Source organism: Microtus oregoni, unplaced genomic scaffold (assembly GCF_018167655.1).
Source record: "Microtus oregoni isolate MIOR12 unplaced genomic scaffold, Mior012 000057F_ref0000458, whole genome shotgun sequence".
Classification (NCBI taxonomy): Eukaryota; Metazoa; Chordata; class Mammalia; order Rodentia; family Cricetidae; genus Microtus; species Microtus oregoni.
In genome coordinates, this window is record NW_024543833.1 from 10,433,961 (window position 1) to 10,451,961 (window position 18,001).

Here is an 18,001-nt window from a genome sequence, read left to right on the forward strand (position 1 = left end):
ATGTGATAGTACACTAAGAGAGGTAACCTAAGTTTTAATATTGACTTATAATAATTTAAGTACAATGTTTTAGTTAACTGAAACAAGTTAGAAGTTTATACTAAAATGGATTTTCAGTTCTCTTTCCATAGAGAAATTGGCATATAAATTCATCTAAAAAAAAAATCAGTTTTGAAAATCCTTATCAATATTGTTTTTGGTATTTAATGTTTGAGAAAAATGAAACTATATCTGCTTTTAAAGGGCATCCTAAGATAAATAAATACGTAAAATAATCCAAACAAATATTGATGATAATATTTTAAATAAAATTTAAGATTAAAAATTAACATTGAATTGCAAATATTCACTATTTCTAACACTATGGAGGAGCTCCAGGCCTTATGTGCAATAGGAAGTCAGCTGAAGATTATTTAGAAGTGTCTGTTCAATAGTGTTGAAGAAAATTTACACAACTTTAAGGAATAAGACACAGTATCCTTCAATCAAAATGGCTTATTAGAGCCAGTATTTTTTCCATCACTGCACTCAGTAAGCTAGGACATTGCACCTCTTCCCAGAGTAACCAGCATGCAGGAGACCAAAGGATTATACTACCTTCGGTGCACTCCACTGCCTCATCTGTTCTTCCTTATGTTAGAGAAAACAAATTTGAATATATTGTAACTCATAATCTTAGGAAGGGTAGTCACTAAGTAAACATAGATATACATCACAGAATCGTTGTCAAAGCAACACATGCATCAATATTTCCTACTATTGAAAACATCACTATAAATGTAGTCAATATAATTGATAATAGTGAATACTGACCAATAATTATTTTTTGTTTCTCTGACTTTTTATTTTTCATTTAAAATTTTTCACCAAATCAATCTTTTACTAATTCACAACGACAAGGAAGACATTTTGACACAAATATTTAAGATAAACTGTAATACTAAAAATAAGTAAAATTAGCTAAACAAAATAATTTTTCAGTTTTTTATTTTGCTCTTTGTATATAACTTAGGAGAATTAACTTAGTATGAAGTCTCTAGAATTTATGTGTAAACAAATTAACTCCTTATATGTGATATGTTATTAAATGGAATGGGACAAAAAGTAGTAAGAGTTTCTATTGTTTAAGCACTCCAGTGTACACAGCTTATATTATGTATTCTGTGACAGAACTCCAATACTGCTTACCTATGATGATTTCTACTTTCTTACTATCTTGACTGTCTTGATCATTGTATACATGACACCAGTAGGTTCCTTCATGTTCTAGATCCACATATGGAACCTGTATCAATATCAAAACACTTTAATTTAAAAATTGCTAAAAATAAGTCATTTATATTTATAAAATTTCCCAAATGCAGATTTTAAAAAATTTATACATCCTTAGATTATCTTCATTCATTAAGCTAAGTAATAGCAAGCAAATTATAAAATGATTCTAACAGTGCAAAGTTTGGTGCAGTAGTATTTGACATCTTATTCCAAAGTTTGGATTGAAATCTAGTCCTGTTGCAAACACAAGAAACTAATTAATACTGAAACAAAGCACTTGAACTAAAAGTACTAAAAACATTCCAGAGAGCATGAATTTGAGTGGCCCCTTTATCTTAATTGTATCATTTATTTTACAGATCTATCCAACCCTCCCACTCCCTAAAAAAATCAACTGCCTACCACGTAATGCTTTTTTGTTTCATGTGTTAATGGTGATTCATTTTTAAACCACTGGTAGTGAGGCATAGGGCTTCCAATAGCAACACACTGTAAAACCAATGTGCTGCCTGGCATCAGCTTTTGGGACCTTGGTTCAACACAGATTTGCAACTTGGATTCTGAGACACCATCCACATTTCCTTAAATTAAAAAAAAACAAACAAAACAAAACTCTGGGTTAAACATAAAACCAAAAAATTCCTACAATTTAAACAAAAATATATCTAAGTCTATCCTTTAGTTTTTATAATCATTAAAACCATACTTAAAGTATATTTTCATCAAAGTCCATAAATGTTAACAGATGTTCTGAAGAGAAAAGAATACTGTGGTGAACAAAAACAGTTTAGGAATTCTGGGCTAACAGGTGGGGATACTCAAGAGAAGAGGAGTGAGGGGAGAAACTAAGCTTGAATTACAGCTGCCACATGTAAAGGTTCAAGTTCAGCATCAGGCACAAGAATGAGAAGGGGCCATGTCATCTTAAGGGACTGACACAGAAAATGACAATCAAACCATGTGGCATTAACTCTTAACGACTCAGGCATGACAGTTATACTCTGAAGCTATTTTTAAATAAACATTTAAATAAAATAAAGTGATCCACTAAACAATATGCAACTTCACTTATCACATACCCTGGAAGCTTTCTGTTACTTCTGTCACATCACAGACGTCTAGCTGTGACCACTCACTAAATTCAAAGGTGGAACTGTTGTTAACTCGGCAGACATAAAAGCCTGCATCTTTTACATGCACTGTGTTAAAAATAAGTTCTGATGAATTTCCATATGGGATCTGCAAAAGAAACAACAAGTGAGCATAAGTGAAGGATTCATCAAAAATTCAGCTTATAATACACGCTGTGTAAAATCTGATTTCATTACAGACCTTTGAAAAGTATGTTTCTTTTTTTTCAAGTTCTAAAATGTGCTAGTTAAAGGCATAAAAAGTATGATTTTGAGGACTGGAATATTAGAAATACAGTCCTTAACAAATCCATTCAATAGTGAGGTTAGTTATCCCTCAGATCTTACAGGAGCTCACTGAACCTGTCTGTTCAGTCATTAGTACACTTATTTATACAACTATCATACATTATATATATATATATATATATATATATATATATATATATATGCAGTAAACACCACAGTGGCATGAAGGGAACAAATTACCTATTATTTTCATTTCTGGACAAATGGCTATGAATGTGTGCATAAACTATTTTACCTTGGGACTTTACTTTCTCACCTACAAAACACTATGAGACAGGCTGCTTAACAAAACCATATCCAGCTATCTTTCAAGGTTTTGGCTTCATGAAAGCATGGACATGAAAGGAAGAAATGGCCATCACATGTTTTTTTCACTTTGGTCAGAACCTGAAGCAACAGTTAGTGTTCTCTTCATGCTACTCTGAGATCAGAATAAATAAATCTATCACAAATTCTCTCAGTTTTATGGTCATAAAGAAGACTTTCACAACTCTATGAAGAAATACAAAACCCGTGTTCTTCTAGAGTAATTTTTTGAGTATGTAATTTTTTGAGCATGTATGTTTGTTTTGAGACAGGGTCTTATAATGTAGCTCTGGCACCCTTGAGCTCATAAAGATCCATCTGCCTTTCTGCCCAACTACTAGAATTAAAGGTGTGGGCCAACCATCTAGAAACTCTTGTCTTTTATGAAGAAACACACTTGATTTTCTCATAGTTTCTCATAAGTTAGACATATAAGCATCTAACTTTACCAACTTAAAAACTGCTTAATTTGTAGGTTTCTCCATGCATATAAATAGTTTTCAAAATATTTTACACTTATTTATTATATGTATGTGCACACATGTTCATGTATCACAAGTCATGTTATGATGGCCAGGGGACGACTTTTGGGAATTACTTTCTTTTTTATCACGTGAGTCCTAGGGACAAACTCAGATCATCGGTTTTGTCAGCAAGAATCTTTCCCCAATGAGCCATCTTGTAGACTCATGTTTCTCTACTGCTAATCTCTCTGTCTCTCTCTCCATCCACCCACTCACCCACCCATCCATCTATCTACCGAGACAAGGTTTCTCTACATACTCCAGCTATCCCGGAATTCACTATGTAGACAAGGGTAGTCTCAAACTCAGAGCTCCACCTGCCTTTGCCTCTGGATACCTGAGATTAAAGGCATGCACCATCCATAATTTTTTTTTTAAATTTGAAGATACATTTTTATTTCATTATATATGTGATTGCCTATATTTATATGTGCACTATAAACACACAGTGCCTGCACCTGCAGAGGCCAGAAGAGGCTATCAGCTCTCCTGGAACTGAATTATGGACAGTTGTAACCTGTCAAATTAGTGCTAGAAATCATACCTGGTTCTTTGGGAAGAACAGCAAGTGCTCTTAACTGCCGTGTCACTTCCAGTCCCTACTAATCCATCTTATTTGCTATTTGTAAGACCCAAGCACAAAGTCTCAGAGGGAAAAGTTTTTCTTTCTTGATCTCATCTTCTCTAAAATTGTTCCTATATTTTTTCTTTGCTTCAGCATGTGCTTTTTCCCTTTATCAAATCATTTTCAAAAACATACTCTAAGTCCTTTGTATCATAATCAGCCAGCACACATTTCGTTTACAGCTTCTTCTTAGCAGCACTGAAGAAGCTGGTTACCCTTATCTTCTTGAAAGACTTTTCTTTTCTTATTCTTCTAACTCTCTTGACTGGTCCATATTTTAATTTCATTCATTATAGACTCTCACTATTGTCTGTCAGGATATCCAAACTGCCCATGTGATTCCCTTGTACATATAACAGGCATGGTCTGAAGTCACACATAAAAGGAATTTATGACCATCAAGCCAGTTCTACAGAGGGTACCAGAAGGAATACTTTGGATTTACGAGAAGAATAAACAAAGTCAAGGGGCCACAGGGAATAATCACTACCAAGAAAGCACAAAGAGGGGTAAGGGATGGGGAAATTGAGGGGTGGTGGAAGGCTTAACCAAAATGAAGGATGCATTAAAAAGCTATATGTTAACCCATGATCTTCCAATCTCCGCTAGAGGCAATATAGCTTTTTTCCATGTTTTCATTTAATAACATTATGCCTTCTGGGAGTGGCTTTACCCACCCACATTAGTGAAATAGTCAGGTTTGGATGGCTCACACTCTAATCCCAGCACTCAGAAAGCAAGGCAGCAGTATACCACAAATTCAAGACCAGTCTGGGTTCCACAGTGAGTTCCAAGGCAGCTTGTGTTACAGAATAAGATCTTGCCTCCAATCAACTAAGCAATAAACCTAAGTAGAATTAAAAGACATTTTAAAATTACCTCCTTATTCATTTTGAACCATTGATATTGTACAAAGGGATGTCCAGTTGCTCGGCAACACAGTTTTACAAACTGTCCAGCCAAAACTGCCTTTGATTCTGGGTTTACAGTGATCTTTAATCCTAAAACAAACAAACAAAAAAGTAAAGTCACAAAGAAGATTTTCCTTGCTTATATATACAAAACAACAAAGAAATATTCATCTTTATCACAAATCATATATTTACTTCTCCTTCTCTATCGGTATGCATTCTTTAGCTGAAAACTTTGTAAAACCACAAGAAAAAAATCTGCAAAAGACTTTGATATACTCTATTTCTCCATGGTTAGGAAGGGAAATTAATTGCCTCATTTCTCCAATTAGGAATACTTTTCCCCCAAACTCTAACATTTCTGAGATCAGGATGCACCCTTTAAGACACCTGCTAGACAGACATTGTAGTGCAGTTCTCAATGCCAGCTCAATACCTGGTCATAAATGTTCATATGGTCAGCACTTTTAAGTAAGTAGTGTGTGAGTTAGTTTTTTCTGTGAAGTTGAGGTGGTGCATAACTAGAAGCATCACCCCTACTGACTAGTGTTCATAGTACTGGAAAGGACTCTGAATATAGCAAAGAAGAAAGAAAATCTTCAACATCTCCCAGCTGCAAATGGTGCAATGTATACCAATGATCTGCCTGCAAGATATAATGGTGCAATAGTGGCACAAATGTCATCGGAGTAACCAACCAATTTTGATTGGCTTTAAGGCCTACTTCATGAGATGGGACCTGTAGCTGCCACTGCTAAAATGACAAAGAATCCAAGACCAGCTAAGTCATGGGGGAAACCTATATCTGGCTACAGTTCCATAACAATTGAATGGGATATGGCAAAATTAGACTAAAGTTCTTCCTTGAATCAAAATGCATCTAGTTTTTCCTTCTTGCATTTGGACCTTAAAGGTCTGGTAAGATGCCATAGCATCTTCTAAGAACATCTTACCCTAATCATACCTCTCTGCAAGGACTGTCAGAGAAAAACATGGCTTTCTCTGGAATAGGAACTTAAGTTTTTTGTAAAATGGCATTAAGTACAAAACAGAGAAAATACCAGCACATTCTACATCTTCAGTAAGATTTATTAATGTATTAAAAAGGAAAGCAGGCGATCAGATAAACTTACACACACACACACACACACACACACACACACACTGTTTTGTTTTTGAGACAGGATCTTACTATGTAGTTCCAGCTGTTCTAGAACCAGGCTAGCTTTGAACTTAGGAATCTATCTCTACCTTCCAAGTTCTCAGATTAAAGATGTACGCTACTACATCTGGTTTATAATTCAAAGACCTTTTTAATAGGCAGAAATGATTGCCTTGTTCATCTTTGAATCCATATACTTAAACTGTGAAGATAATGGAATACAAGAAGTGTTCAATGAATAATTCCAAGTAAAGTCACAAATTAAACTGATTTTTGTCAGAGCTTATCTTTTTCTTACGATAGTCTTATTCTCAAACTTGTTATTAAAACATAAAAGATAGTTCTATAATTATTTTTTGTCTGTCTGATAAATAGAATTACTCTGTAGCTAAAGCTTGCCTGGACTAACTACGTAGTCCAGGCTAACCTTAAACTCATGGTGCTCCTCTTACTTCAGCCTTCTGAATGATGAATTACAGGCATGGGCTTCCATTCCATGTGATTCCTGTAACTCTCTGAGGCAGAAAACACCCCACTAGCTGCATGCAACCTACAGTCAGAGTGATTATATTACTAAAAAGAAGAATAAAATTCAAAAGTTATATTTATTTCTCAGAAAGGCTTAGATTTTCAGAGGCTTTGGTGTTCTATAAAGCATGAGAAATTAGTAGATAGCACAGTGCATTAAGCTAGTAGATTTCAATTCTTACAACTTCTGAGTACCTGTTAATTGAAGTACTGAGTATATAAAAAATTTTTAAATGCTTCTTTAGAGATGGGCAATAACAGCACGTGGCATCTGCATTAGCAGTTCATTGCTCCTAGCCCATAGGCCCAGTTGAAGCCAACCATTCAATACTGTACACCTCAAAAGAAGGGATGCAAGGGTATAAGAGGAAGGCTGGGAGTCTAGGACCCTTTGTATTTGTAGTCAGCAGCCTGGTTACATCTCCAGGTCGCCTGCCTCTTTTTCTTATCAAGCAAGTCTATTTTTGTTTGGTGATCCATGTGGTTCCTGGAAAGCTGACTCAGCCTAACTTCATTCTTGGCTTTAAACCAGGCATATCAACACATTCCACATCCTTGGCTACAATGAAAGTATTAGGAACAAGCAAGTGAGCAAAACTAGTTAATTAGAATAAACCTGCCTTTTTGCTTAGCATTCTGGGACAAAGATAAATGCGCTTAAGAACACCTAGCAGACATCCTGGGCTAGGTGAGTGTCAGTTTTAGAAGGAAGTCAATGCTAAGAAAGAAGAGGAAAAACATTACACTTAGGGTTCTTCTCTGTCTCTTAGGAAGTCTTTTCCACTTCTGGGTGTTTCAGGTAGAAATAATAATTTACCCTCATCAATTTGAGTTTGGGTTTCTGGTAGGTGTAATTGGCAATTTACCACTATATCTTATATTCCTAATTTTTCATATTCAAACTATATCAGAGAAGCTGAAGGGATGGCTCAGTGGTTAAGAGTATTTAGTACTCTTACAGAGGATACAGGTTCAGTGACCAGCACTCACCATCAAGCAGTTCACAAACTACCTATAACTTCAGCTCCAGGGGATCCTATGCCCTCTGGCTCGAAGCACCTGCATGCATGTGGTGAACAAACTTATATCTTATATAGACATGTGCACATATACATAAATAATTTAAAAATACATAATAACCAGTTTGGCTATATAAGGAAACATTAATTAATACACCAAAATTGTGTAAAATAGAGAGCATCAAGTCTAACGTTTACAGTCTTTCCATGCTTGACTGGATTATTCGCTTCTAATGGAACATATGGCCAAATGGAATCCTGGAAAGGAGGCTTGCACAGCTGCTGCCACCAGCAATGTTTGTTTATCTGAAACAGAATCTCACTATGTAGTCTAGGCTGGCCTGGAACTCTTGGTCTTCCTTTTAGTCTCTACAGTACTGGGTATACAGACATGGACTACCATACCTGGCCCAATCAAGCAACTTGATGAAAGGTCCTTCCTCTCTGATATCACTGTGGTTGGTCAACTTCACCTGCAGCTACATGGACAAACTGTTTTCTATTTTTTGAAGCAGCTCTCTCTCCAGCCTGTTTCCTATTTGTTTTGTTTTTAATTTTGTATTTCATTTTTATTTTTGTGTATTTGTGTTTCTGTGTATTTCAGTGTATGCTATAGAAACCTTACATGTAAATACTTTAGCATGCATCTTTCTACAATAGGGGAGTCTTGTACTGAACTATAATATTATTACATAATTCTCTAATATTAAATATGTGGTTATATCAAATTTTTAAAATAATTGCTTAAAATGTCTTATATAGCTTGCTTCTTGAACTATAATCCAACACTTTTGATGCTTTCCTTCGGTCTCAGCGGGGGGGGGGGGGGCGCGAATGATGCTCTATGCATTTATATGTTCTAAAAATACTGAACACAATTTACCTGGTTAAAAGATGTGCTTTTCTCTAAATTTGACTCCATGAATTTTTGAGGAACATTCCTAAAGGAAAAAACAAAACAAAAACCATCTACCTGGGGGGTTGAGAAGCTGAAGAACCTCAGTGTGCTCCAAAGCCTGTAGGAAGTCGTTCAATTCTGTGACTGTACATCCTTTTTCACCCATTAGTTTCAGTAAACACAAGCTTGGGCTTCCTTCTGGCTCCAGTACCTTAAGAGAACACTGCTCCAGGTCTAGGCAACTGAAACAACAGATTTAATTCATGATATGCCCAATATGTAGCTGGACCATTATAGGTGGCAGGAAACTAATTACATGATGAAAACTAAGCCCCTCCATCCTCCTTTGCCTCCTCCAGCATTCCTTCCTCTTCTCTCCCTTAGCTCCTATAATTAATTTTAAAGAGTGTGAGAGAAATTTAGCTTTGAGGCTAATCAAACTTTTATCCTAAAATTGAAAGCAAGGAAAAGACTAGAAAATTTCTTCACTTTATTTATTTACTAAAACAGAGTCTTACTATGTAGCTCTGGCTGGCCTGGAACTTCCTATAAAGATCAGCTGATCTTGAATTTAGAGAGCTACCTGTCTCCTCCCAGCTGCTGAGTGTTAGGGCACTGCACCAGGCCTCTGAACTCTTCCTTCCTTTTTCTTTTCACTTTCTTCTTTGTAGTTCTTTTTTTAATACAAATATTTTAATACAAATATTTTGTGTATCAAATACTCTATGGTTAACAGTTGCAGTCAAGACACAAAACGTTTGAAAAGCTATAGATGATAATGACTACTGGATTCAACATCCTTTGATTATTTTAGACAGCATTTCTGATAAACTTCCAGCTGAATCTTAAGCATGATATATGCTCAGGTAACATAATTACAGCTCCCTTAACTTTTTCAAAAGATGAAGTCGAATATGACTCAAAATGAAGGGACTACCCAGCTGGCAAGATGCTGCTCTCATTTGAGAGGAATGTGCTTCTCATCCCATGAGGCCAAGATACTGTAAATCATAGCATGATCAGATATAAACAGTGTGAGAAGTATTAAGAACAGAGAAGCTAATGCCTCAAAAATGATACTAGATAGGATAATCAATGTTATAAAGTTAGCAACTGGAAAAGTCATAAGAAGCCTTGTCAAAGATCATGTATTACAAATAAGTTACTAAGTTTTCACATGAATAGGAGATTCATAAATACATGAGTGCAGTATACAAAATACACGTTTCATGATTCAGAAGTTTGTCAGGCACTGAAACTTGAAATTACATCAGATATAAACAAGGGATGTTCTAACTGATATAAAAAAAAGTTCAATGGCCAGAGTTTTCCTTCTTAACAAAGATCAAATTGAGGTTAGATATTTCTGTTCCAAAACAAGGTATAAAACTAGAAGTAAGATTTTGTATATCTTTTGCTTTACTGCTTTTCTGCATGGGTACTCACTGGCTTTTGGCTAAGGTGATATGTACACTTAGCCAACTTTTATTTTTCCTGTTTTAGTTATGTCCTTGTAAGAGTGTTTTGATGTGGTTTCTAAAAACTTAAATTTAGAAATAAAAGAACTTCTTTATCACTAAAGCAGCCGAAATTTTGCTTTTAAAAAATTTTTAGGTCCTATAGAATTGGCTACAACCCTGATGGAGGAAGGTCATTGGCTAATAAAGGAACTGCCCTGGCCCATTTTATTGGTTAGAGGATAGGTGGGAGGAGTAAACAGAACAGAACGCTGGGAGGAAGAGGAAGTGAGCTCAGAGATTCCACAGCTCTCCTCTTGGGAGTAGATGCCTCAGAAGAGACGCCATGCCCCGCTCCCCGGCAGACACTCCAACCCAGGATGGACATAGGCTAGAATCTTCCCGGTAAGACCAATGCTCACAGATTATTAGAGATGGGTTGATCGGGATGTGAGAATTAGCCTGTAAGTGCTAGAGCTAAAAGGCCAAGCAGTGTTTAAAAGAATACAGTGTCCGTGTAATTATTTCGGGGCATAAGCTAGCCGAGCAGGCGGCTGGGGTGCTGTGGACTAAGCCCCGCCGCCCCTTATTAATACACAACCCCAACTTGTTAACCAATATTTTGAAAGAAGCATTCTAACTGTTGTGTTTCGAACAGGTTGGAATGGGAAGTAAAGGAGAACTCAAGCAACTACTAGAAAAAACTGGGTGAGATATGTAGGCTTAGCCTAGTGTGGCAGTGGATGCTGGATTCTAAATATATACTGAATACATAGCAGCCAGGATTTACTGACAAAGATGATGTGTATACAAGTGAAGTCTGGAGTGACTGGATTTTCTGGTCAACTGGGGAGATGTAGTAGTCACTCAGATACAGAGAACTAAGAGCAAGAGGTTTACTGGAGGGTACACACTAAGTTTTGCACATGTTACATTTAAGATGCCTACTAGTCATTTAAGAGGAGACAGCTATAGCAGTCTACACACACATCTGGGGAAAGCAGATATACTTAATAGTTGTAATCAGCTTGACTATTTAAAACCGTCGGTGAAGGATAACATCAGAAGATTAGGTAGAAAAGCATTTAGAGATAAAAGCTTGACTTCTAGCACACTTCAGAATTCAGACTGAATAGACAGATAAGGGACATTTGCATTAATCTTTTAAATACATGTTTTCTTTTTTATCATGATCTGCTTGAGGGTAAGATTTCTGCAGCTAAAGAGCATCTTCACACTGCAGACTAGCGGCAACAGATGTTCCGCCTTGGCTCATGTTTCACAACCCTACTTTCAAGCCTTCTGAAAGTTCTGCCAATCCTTGGAGGTCAGCTGTTCCACTCACCACCAATCAACATATGCTGACACTCTAAGACTGTCTCAACTGGCAGCAAAGACATCTGATTTTAGTCAAGCATGGTGGTGCATACCTTTGATTCCAACACCTGAGAGGCAGAGGAAGCTCTCTCTGAGATCCTCACTTAAATGTCTGATGTTAGATCAGTTTGAACACAATCAGGGTTTGAATGCAGGGCATTCCTACATGTCTCTGGTTAGAGCAAACTAGATTACAAGCAAAGATTCAAACTAAATCATCAATAATCACCTGAAAACGTTTCTGATATTCCTCATCTCTGGAGATAGCTCTGAATGGACCCTCCCTGTGGTTTACATTATTAAATTCTTAATTAAAAATGTAAGGAGTAGTGTGACAACAGGTCGAGTGAGGACGGTGGCACTCAGAAAGCAGAGGCAGGAGGATTGTGATAAGTTTAAGGTCAGCCTGGTCTATGTAGTAAGACTTCACCTCAAACAAACCAAAACAGCAAAAAAAGAAAGAAGAAAAATAAGTAGAAAAGACAACATTCTGAGATTAGGGCTGTGAATTCAGTGACTGGGGAAGGCACTTCACGTTTCCCCACGACTTGTCATACATTCTGGGCCAGACTCTCTGCAATGTCTTTACCACTTATTACCAGACACTCTTCTACCACCAGCATGAAGTCACTTGAAAAGAACGTTTAAAAAGGTCTTAAACACAGTAAGCATCTCCAGCTGTAACTACCTATCCCTTTGGTTCAGACTTGCCAGTTTCAAGTTTTCAGCGCTAATTTTTGTTGCTGTTTGTGAGACAGCGTCTGATTATGTAGCACTGGCTGGCCCAGAACTCAACGCTGATCACATGCCTCTGCTTCCTGAGTGCTGGGATTAAAGATGTGCCTGGCTTTCAGTACTAACTTTTAATAGCAACCAATTCTTCTAATGTTAATCAGTGTGAGTTTACTACCAGATTCTCCAACCCTCCCTACCCCAACTAACCTACACGGAGCTATCTAAACACTATCTTGAAAGACTCATGAAATCTACCTCAAATTCTAAGATCCTGAAAGTGGACAGTAACTGGCCTTCTCTCTATATTAATAACTCCTTGTAATTCAAACGTTTCCCTAAATTCCCCCAAACAATGATTAATACCATTCTGAAGTTTACTTAGCAATATCTTCCTGAAGGCGTGGGAAGGGAAACTTAATACCCAGAATCAAGAACCCACTCCTTTTATAGTTTAGTAGCTTAGTACACCGACTCTTGTGTCTTCCTTCATCACCATATAGGCTCTCTCCAGGAAGCCTAGCACCTTCCTTAACTGGATTCACAGTTAACGCCATAATACCCTGCAGATCTGCCCTCAAAGAAAACAATTTCTTGTATCATGTAAGTCTAGAAGTAGGGAAATTTATGAAGTTTGAATAACATTTTCTATCTTTTTGGATACCCAACACCAGTATCTTTTTTCCATAGAACAGAACTAAGTCCTTTGCTCAGCTTTGCTAGTCCGTTGTTTGTCTGACTTCTCTTACACAGGGTCTCACGTGCCTGGTCTTGAACTCCTTGATCCTCCTGCCTCTGCCTCCCAAGTGCTAGGATTATAAGTATGTGGCACCAGCTTAGTTTGCCATTTTCTGATTTTTTTAAAAATCAGGCAACATGGGCCTCTTCTACTTGAGCAATAATCCCATACCAATAGTACTCTGCCTCAGTCCTAAACTCTGAAGCTCAGGGTTGTTGGGAAGGTTAAGGTGGATAATGCTTGTAAGCAGTACACTGTAACACACTATGTGTTCAATAAAGGATACTATTTACATCCAACCCAGCATTTCACATGTTACTGTGAATGTTCCCAAAAACCAGTCTATCAGAACTTCCAGCTAAAAAGAAGCACTCAATCAATATAACTTTGAGTGAAGACTCCCCTCTTGATTTAAGAAGTATTTGTCTAAGAGTGCTATGTATGAGAAATGACTCCTGCTCCTGAGCATAATTATAAAGATGCACACAAATAATTTCAGTAAAAGTTTAAGTTTAGTTATTTGACAAGAAACTGGAGGAGTTAAAAGGCAGGTTGAAATCTTGACAGGGATATAAGGTTCACAGTTCATGTGGGAACCCCTAGTGCAGCTCCTGAGTCCACCTTCAGGTGATCCATAAGGTTAAAACACTTTTTTTTCTTACTAGTACTAAGTCACCATTTTCTATTTATTTTTCAAGGTGTATACACAAGTTTCTAGAGTTCTGATACGATGCTCAACGGAATGAATCAAATACAGAAAAGAATCCAACTCTACAATTAAACTACGGCACTGTAAAGACGTCCAGAGCATTCAGCATTTTGAGGCAGGAAGAATGAAGGCTACAAGATCTGGACTAGAGTGGTTGACACGGTGTTCCAGGGCACCTCAGACTACAGTGAGATCCTGTCGCAAAAACAAAGAAGGGAAAAAGACTTCAAGATGAATATGACGATGCCAGCTTGGAATCCCAGCGTTAGGGAGACTGAAGCAGGACAGAGAAATCCGAGGACACATAGCAAGATCTTGTTTTGAAAAACAAAAACCAACCAAACCAAAGCAACAGAGGTTAAAAATGTTAACCAATGCTCTATTTGGTTTTTGGATAAACTTTTTCTGAAGAAAAAAAAAACCTGTTTCTGCGACTGTGTAAGAATTACTTTTAAGATCAATATTTTAAGGGTTATTGGTTTTACTTTCAAATGATAAATATTCGTATACACCTGCAGAAGATACAGAACCCCCACAAAACCTATCTGTCGTCTTCAACACGTCATCTTGAGATCCAAAACGTTGAGAAACACTGACTGTGGGGCCAAGGCAAATGTCAGCGGTCCCTTTTCTCAGCAGGAAAGCAATTTAATTTCTCAAGAGTCTGATGTACGTGGTGAAGTCAGGACAAAGTTTGGTCAGCTCGCTGGACTGAAGCCGATGGGGAATTTGGTCCCGTCTTTCCCCTCCTTCTGTCTCTCTCTACCCAGCCTCCAGGAACCCCTGCACGCCTCGCTCCTCCACCCGCCCGGGTCCCTCGGTATCGCCCTTTTGGGGTCCGAGGGCGGTGTCCACATCCCTCTCTTTTGCTTTAAAACCCATCGGATTACAACCCTGCGGATAAGCTTTCCTCCTCTTAAGACAGCGCGGGTTCATTCCCAGCCAGGGCTCTCCAGCTTCAGGGGAGGAAGGTCGGTGTGAAGGTGCCATCTGGCCCTAAGTGCCAGTTCCTTCCCGATCCCAGGGTCCCTGTCGGTCTCGCGCGACTCCCTGCCCCGGGGCACACCCCTCTACCCGAGGGTCGCGCGTCCCCGCTCACCTGAGTCTGAGGCGTCCCCGACTGCCCGCCAGCTCCGCCAGCTGCCTCCAGCCCCGGCCCTCGGGCGCGCGGTCCAAGCTCTCACTGAGCCTCCGCAGCAGCGGCTCCGGCAGGCGGTTGAGGGTTGCGCCGGCTGGAGGGGCGCTCGGAGGCCCCGAGGGCGCGGTCGGAGAAGGGTGCACAGCCGGGGGCAGCGAGGCCTGCAGCGGCTGCCCCCACAGCGACATGGCTACGCCGGTGGCCCCGCCGCCCAGCTCCAGCCGGTCACCTCGGGCCTCGGCGCCCTTGTGCACCTTCCGCTTGCTCCTCGCCGTCCCGCGAGTCGCAGGAGCGGAAGGAGAAGTCCGCCGCACAGTGAGGCCCTCACAGGAAGAAGTACTGCTCCCGGCCCGCGCGACAGGTTCCCCTGAGAAGCCCCGGGGCGCGCCGGCCGAAGAGGGGGGCGGGCCTAGGGGGCGGGGCCGGGCTGCGCGTGTGTGGGCGGAGTTTGGGTGGGGCCTCGTTGCTATGTGCGGGCGGCCTCTCCAATTGCAGGGAGAGCTGGGCATGGGGGCGGGCCCTAGGGTGGGGCCGGTTCACGAGTGGCTACAGTCCCACCTGCGGTGAGGGGGGCGGGGCAGGGGGCGGGGTCTGGCTGCGGGCGTGCCACCGGCTTGCCTCCCCCTCTAGGCACGGGGCGGGATGTGGGCGGGGCATGCGGCCGCCCTTCCCGGGCGGCTTCTGAGTCTGCGGAGCAGGAAGGGACGGGTGGGTAGAGCATTTGGAGGAAGCAGCGGTGGAGGCATTGCCACAGCTAGGAAGCCTGCGGCGTAGGAGCTTCCCGGGACCGTGGGAGGATGCTTACCTCACGCCGGAGAGGGTAGCACGCGCTTCCTGGCGGCGCCCCCACGCGCGCGTCTGCTCTCCGAGGACCCCGGGGTTTGCGTATGTGCGGTGTTCGCCAAGAGGCCGCCAGCTCCCCACATTGGGCAACCTCAGCAGACGCTTCCTCTGCTAGCGGATGATGTTGCCAGAGGAAAGTAGTGGAATTGGAGATTTAGATACTCGTAAGGGAATTGACCCAACTTGTTTCGAGTCTTTTTATTTTAAGACTGAGGGATTCAATCGTGCAGTTTGGTGGTAGGACTCTGGTCTGGCATGTCTAAAGCTCTGGAGCCATCCTCAGCTCCGCAAAAGCAAGCAAGCAAAACCCAAATACTTCCTGTCTATTTTAACTTATTAGATCCTGCAAATGGATTTTAGCAGTAATGGTGTGGTGTCCTTCAGATCAAACTGTCACAGTGTTCATATTCCAAACGGTTCCCCTGGATAATCTAGACCCTAACTCATGAGTCTAGATCATAGATGATTTAGATCATGCAGGGGAACTGCTTGGAATATGAACACCGCCTAGATTCTAGACGAAGCGGTAGGAAAAGCTACATTTATCTCTTGCCTAGTCTCATCCACAGCAAAGGTTGTTATCCCGTTGGAAACTATAGGCTTGTTTGACATAGGAACAAACAATTTAGGATGACCAATCAGCCCTGAGGTACAAGCCTTCCCGGCTCAGTTTACCTCAAGTCGTTCAAGCTGGCCTTAAACTTTTTCCTCTCTGCACCGTGATCCTGAGAGCTGGGGCTGCAGGTGTTCGCCACCGTGCACAGTTCTATGCAGACCTGGTTCTAGAAACGGAGGCCTGTCGTTTGCGAGGCAAGCACTCCGTCAGCTCTGTTACATCTCCAGTCCTAAGTTTCCTCATCTATTGTCATTCTACCTTTTAATTGAAATCCAATTAAATTTAAATCCAATAATTTTATTTCCCCTTCCAAACCTACTTGCGCAGGCCATTACTTATGAAGCTTCTCCTATGTGAAAAGATCATAAGTCCATGCTTATACTATTTACCGTGTGGGTATTCTTTCTGTTTGCACTCTGGGCATCCTTACGCAGTATAGCTCAGCTAGGTGCCATGTGGCTTCCCTTCCCATCCCCCTGTTCTCCAAGTGCCTCTTTCACTTCGCCCTCCTCCTAAGAGTTTTTTTCTGTCTACTATTTTAGAATCTACACAGCCACCTTTTCTGCTACCCTCCATTCTGTACTTTGACAGACATCGCATTTTATGGTTGGTATATTTCTTCTCTTAATAAAGTCCTTATATTTCTACTACCTAATTTTCACTTTTCTTCTGGGGCATGCGTGACTTTTAAAGTTAGCTGTGAGTTCACAACTTGATGCTGCCACTTATTGCTGATATCCCCTTAGGTGAGTTAGTGAACCTGTCTGAGCTTTAGTTTCTGTGCCTGTGACTGGGGAAAGTAAGCACAGCATATCCATGACTTGAGGGTGGGAGTACATTCTGAGAAATGCATCATGCGGTGATTTTTTTTCCCATTAAAGACATGTTTATTGTTTTCATTTACTTATCTGCGTATGTGCATGCAATTGCGCGTGCCGTGGCACCTGTATGGAGATCAGAGGACAAATGGTAAAAGTCAGTTCTCTCTTTCACCACGAAGGTCCCCACTATTGAGCTCAGTCATCTGTCAGCCATCTCTTGGGCACATGATGTATCATTCACTGAGTTCTTAACCCGCCCCCCCCCCCCCTCCAGCTCTGTGAAACCCAGGAGCTCACGATGAGTGCGGGACATGGGAACCTCCATTCATGAGGTGATTTTTATTGTGTGAACCCAGTCTCCTGGGACAACAGGTGCAGTCTGTTGTTATTCTAGTTTGATTTCTGTTGCTATGATCAACACCACTACCAAAAACAACATATGAGGGTTTATTTCATCTTACCACCATTAAGGGAAGTCAGGGCGGAAACTCAGGCAGGGCAGGAACTGATGTAGAGACCGTACAGGGAATGCGGCTTCCGGGTTTGCCTCGATGGCTTGCTCAGATTGCTTTTTTATACAACTTTGGGTGGAGATGGCACTACCCAAAGTGAGCTTGTTTCTCCTCCATCAATCAACAGTATGTCCCTCAGATGTGCCTGCAGGCAATCTAATGAAGCATTGTCTCAGTTGAGATTCCCTCTTCCCAGATGCCCCTAGTTTTTGTTAAACCAATTAGCATAGTTGTTGATCACCATGTTATGTGGCGTATGTCTATATTAGTTAGTACTTTGAAAATTGATACGTTAATTTTGGGAACATTTTAAGAACTTAGCTTTGTTTTCCTCTCCCAACAATTATATAATGACAAGAGAAAATGTATG

General features: G+C 40.3%; 1 protein-coding gene across 2 annotated transcripts in view; it reads right to left on the bottom strand.

Moving 5' to 3' along the window:
* Malt1 (MALT1 paracaspase) overlaps positions 1 to 15,213 on the bottom strand; it is a 45,334-nt gene extending 30,121 nt beyond the window's left edge. Inside the window, exons 1-7 of one of the 2 annotated variants that reach the window (XM_041639250.1) lie at positions 14,801 to 15,213; positions 8,763 to 8,929; positions 5,049 to 5,170; positions 2,355 to 2,514; positions 1,678 to 1,856; positions 1,189 to 1,285; positions 598 to 630 (exon numbers count right to left, since the gene is read on the bottom strand). In XM_041639250.1, the coding sequence (XP_041495184.1) occupies positions 598 to 630; positions 1,189 to 1,285; positions 1,678 to 1,856; positions 2,355 to 2,514; positions 5,049 to 5,170; positions 8,763 to 8,929; positions 14,801 to 15,027 (985 nt within the window). In that variant the 5' untranslated portion in view covers positions 15,028 to 15,213. The remainder of the gene's footprint in view (positions 1 to 597; positions 631 to 1,188; positions 1,286 to 1,677; positions 1,857 to 2,354; positions 2,515 to 5,048; positions 5,171 to 8,762; positions 8,930 to 14,800) is intronic. The other variant, XM_041639251.1, reaches the window with a different exon arrangement.
* Positions 15,214 to 18,001: the final 2,788 nt, after the last annotated feature.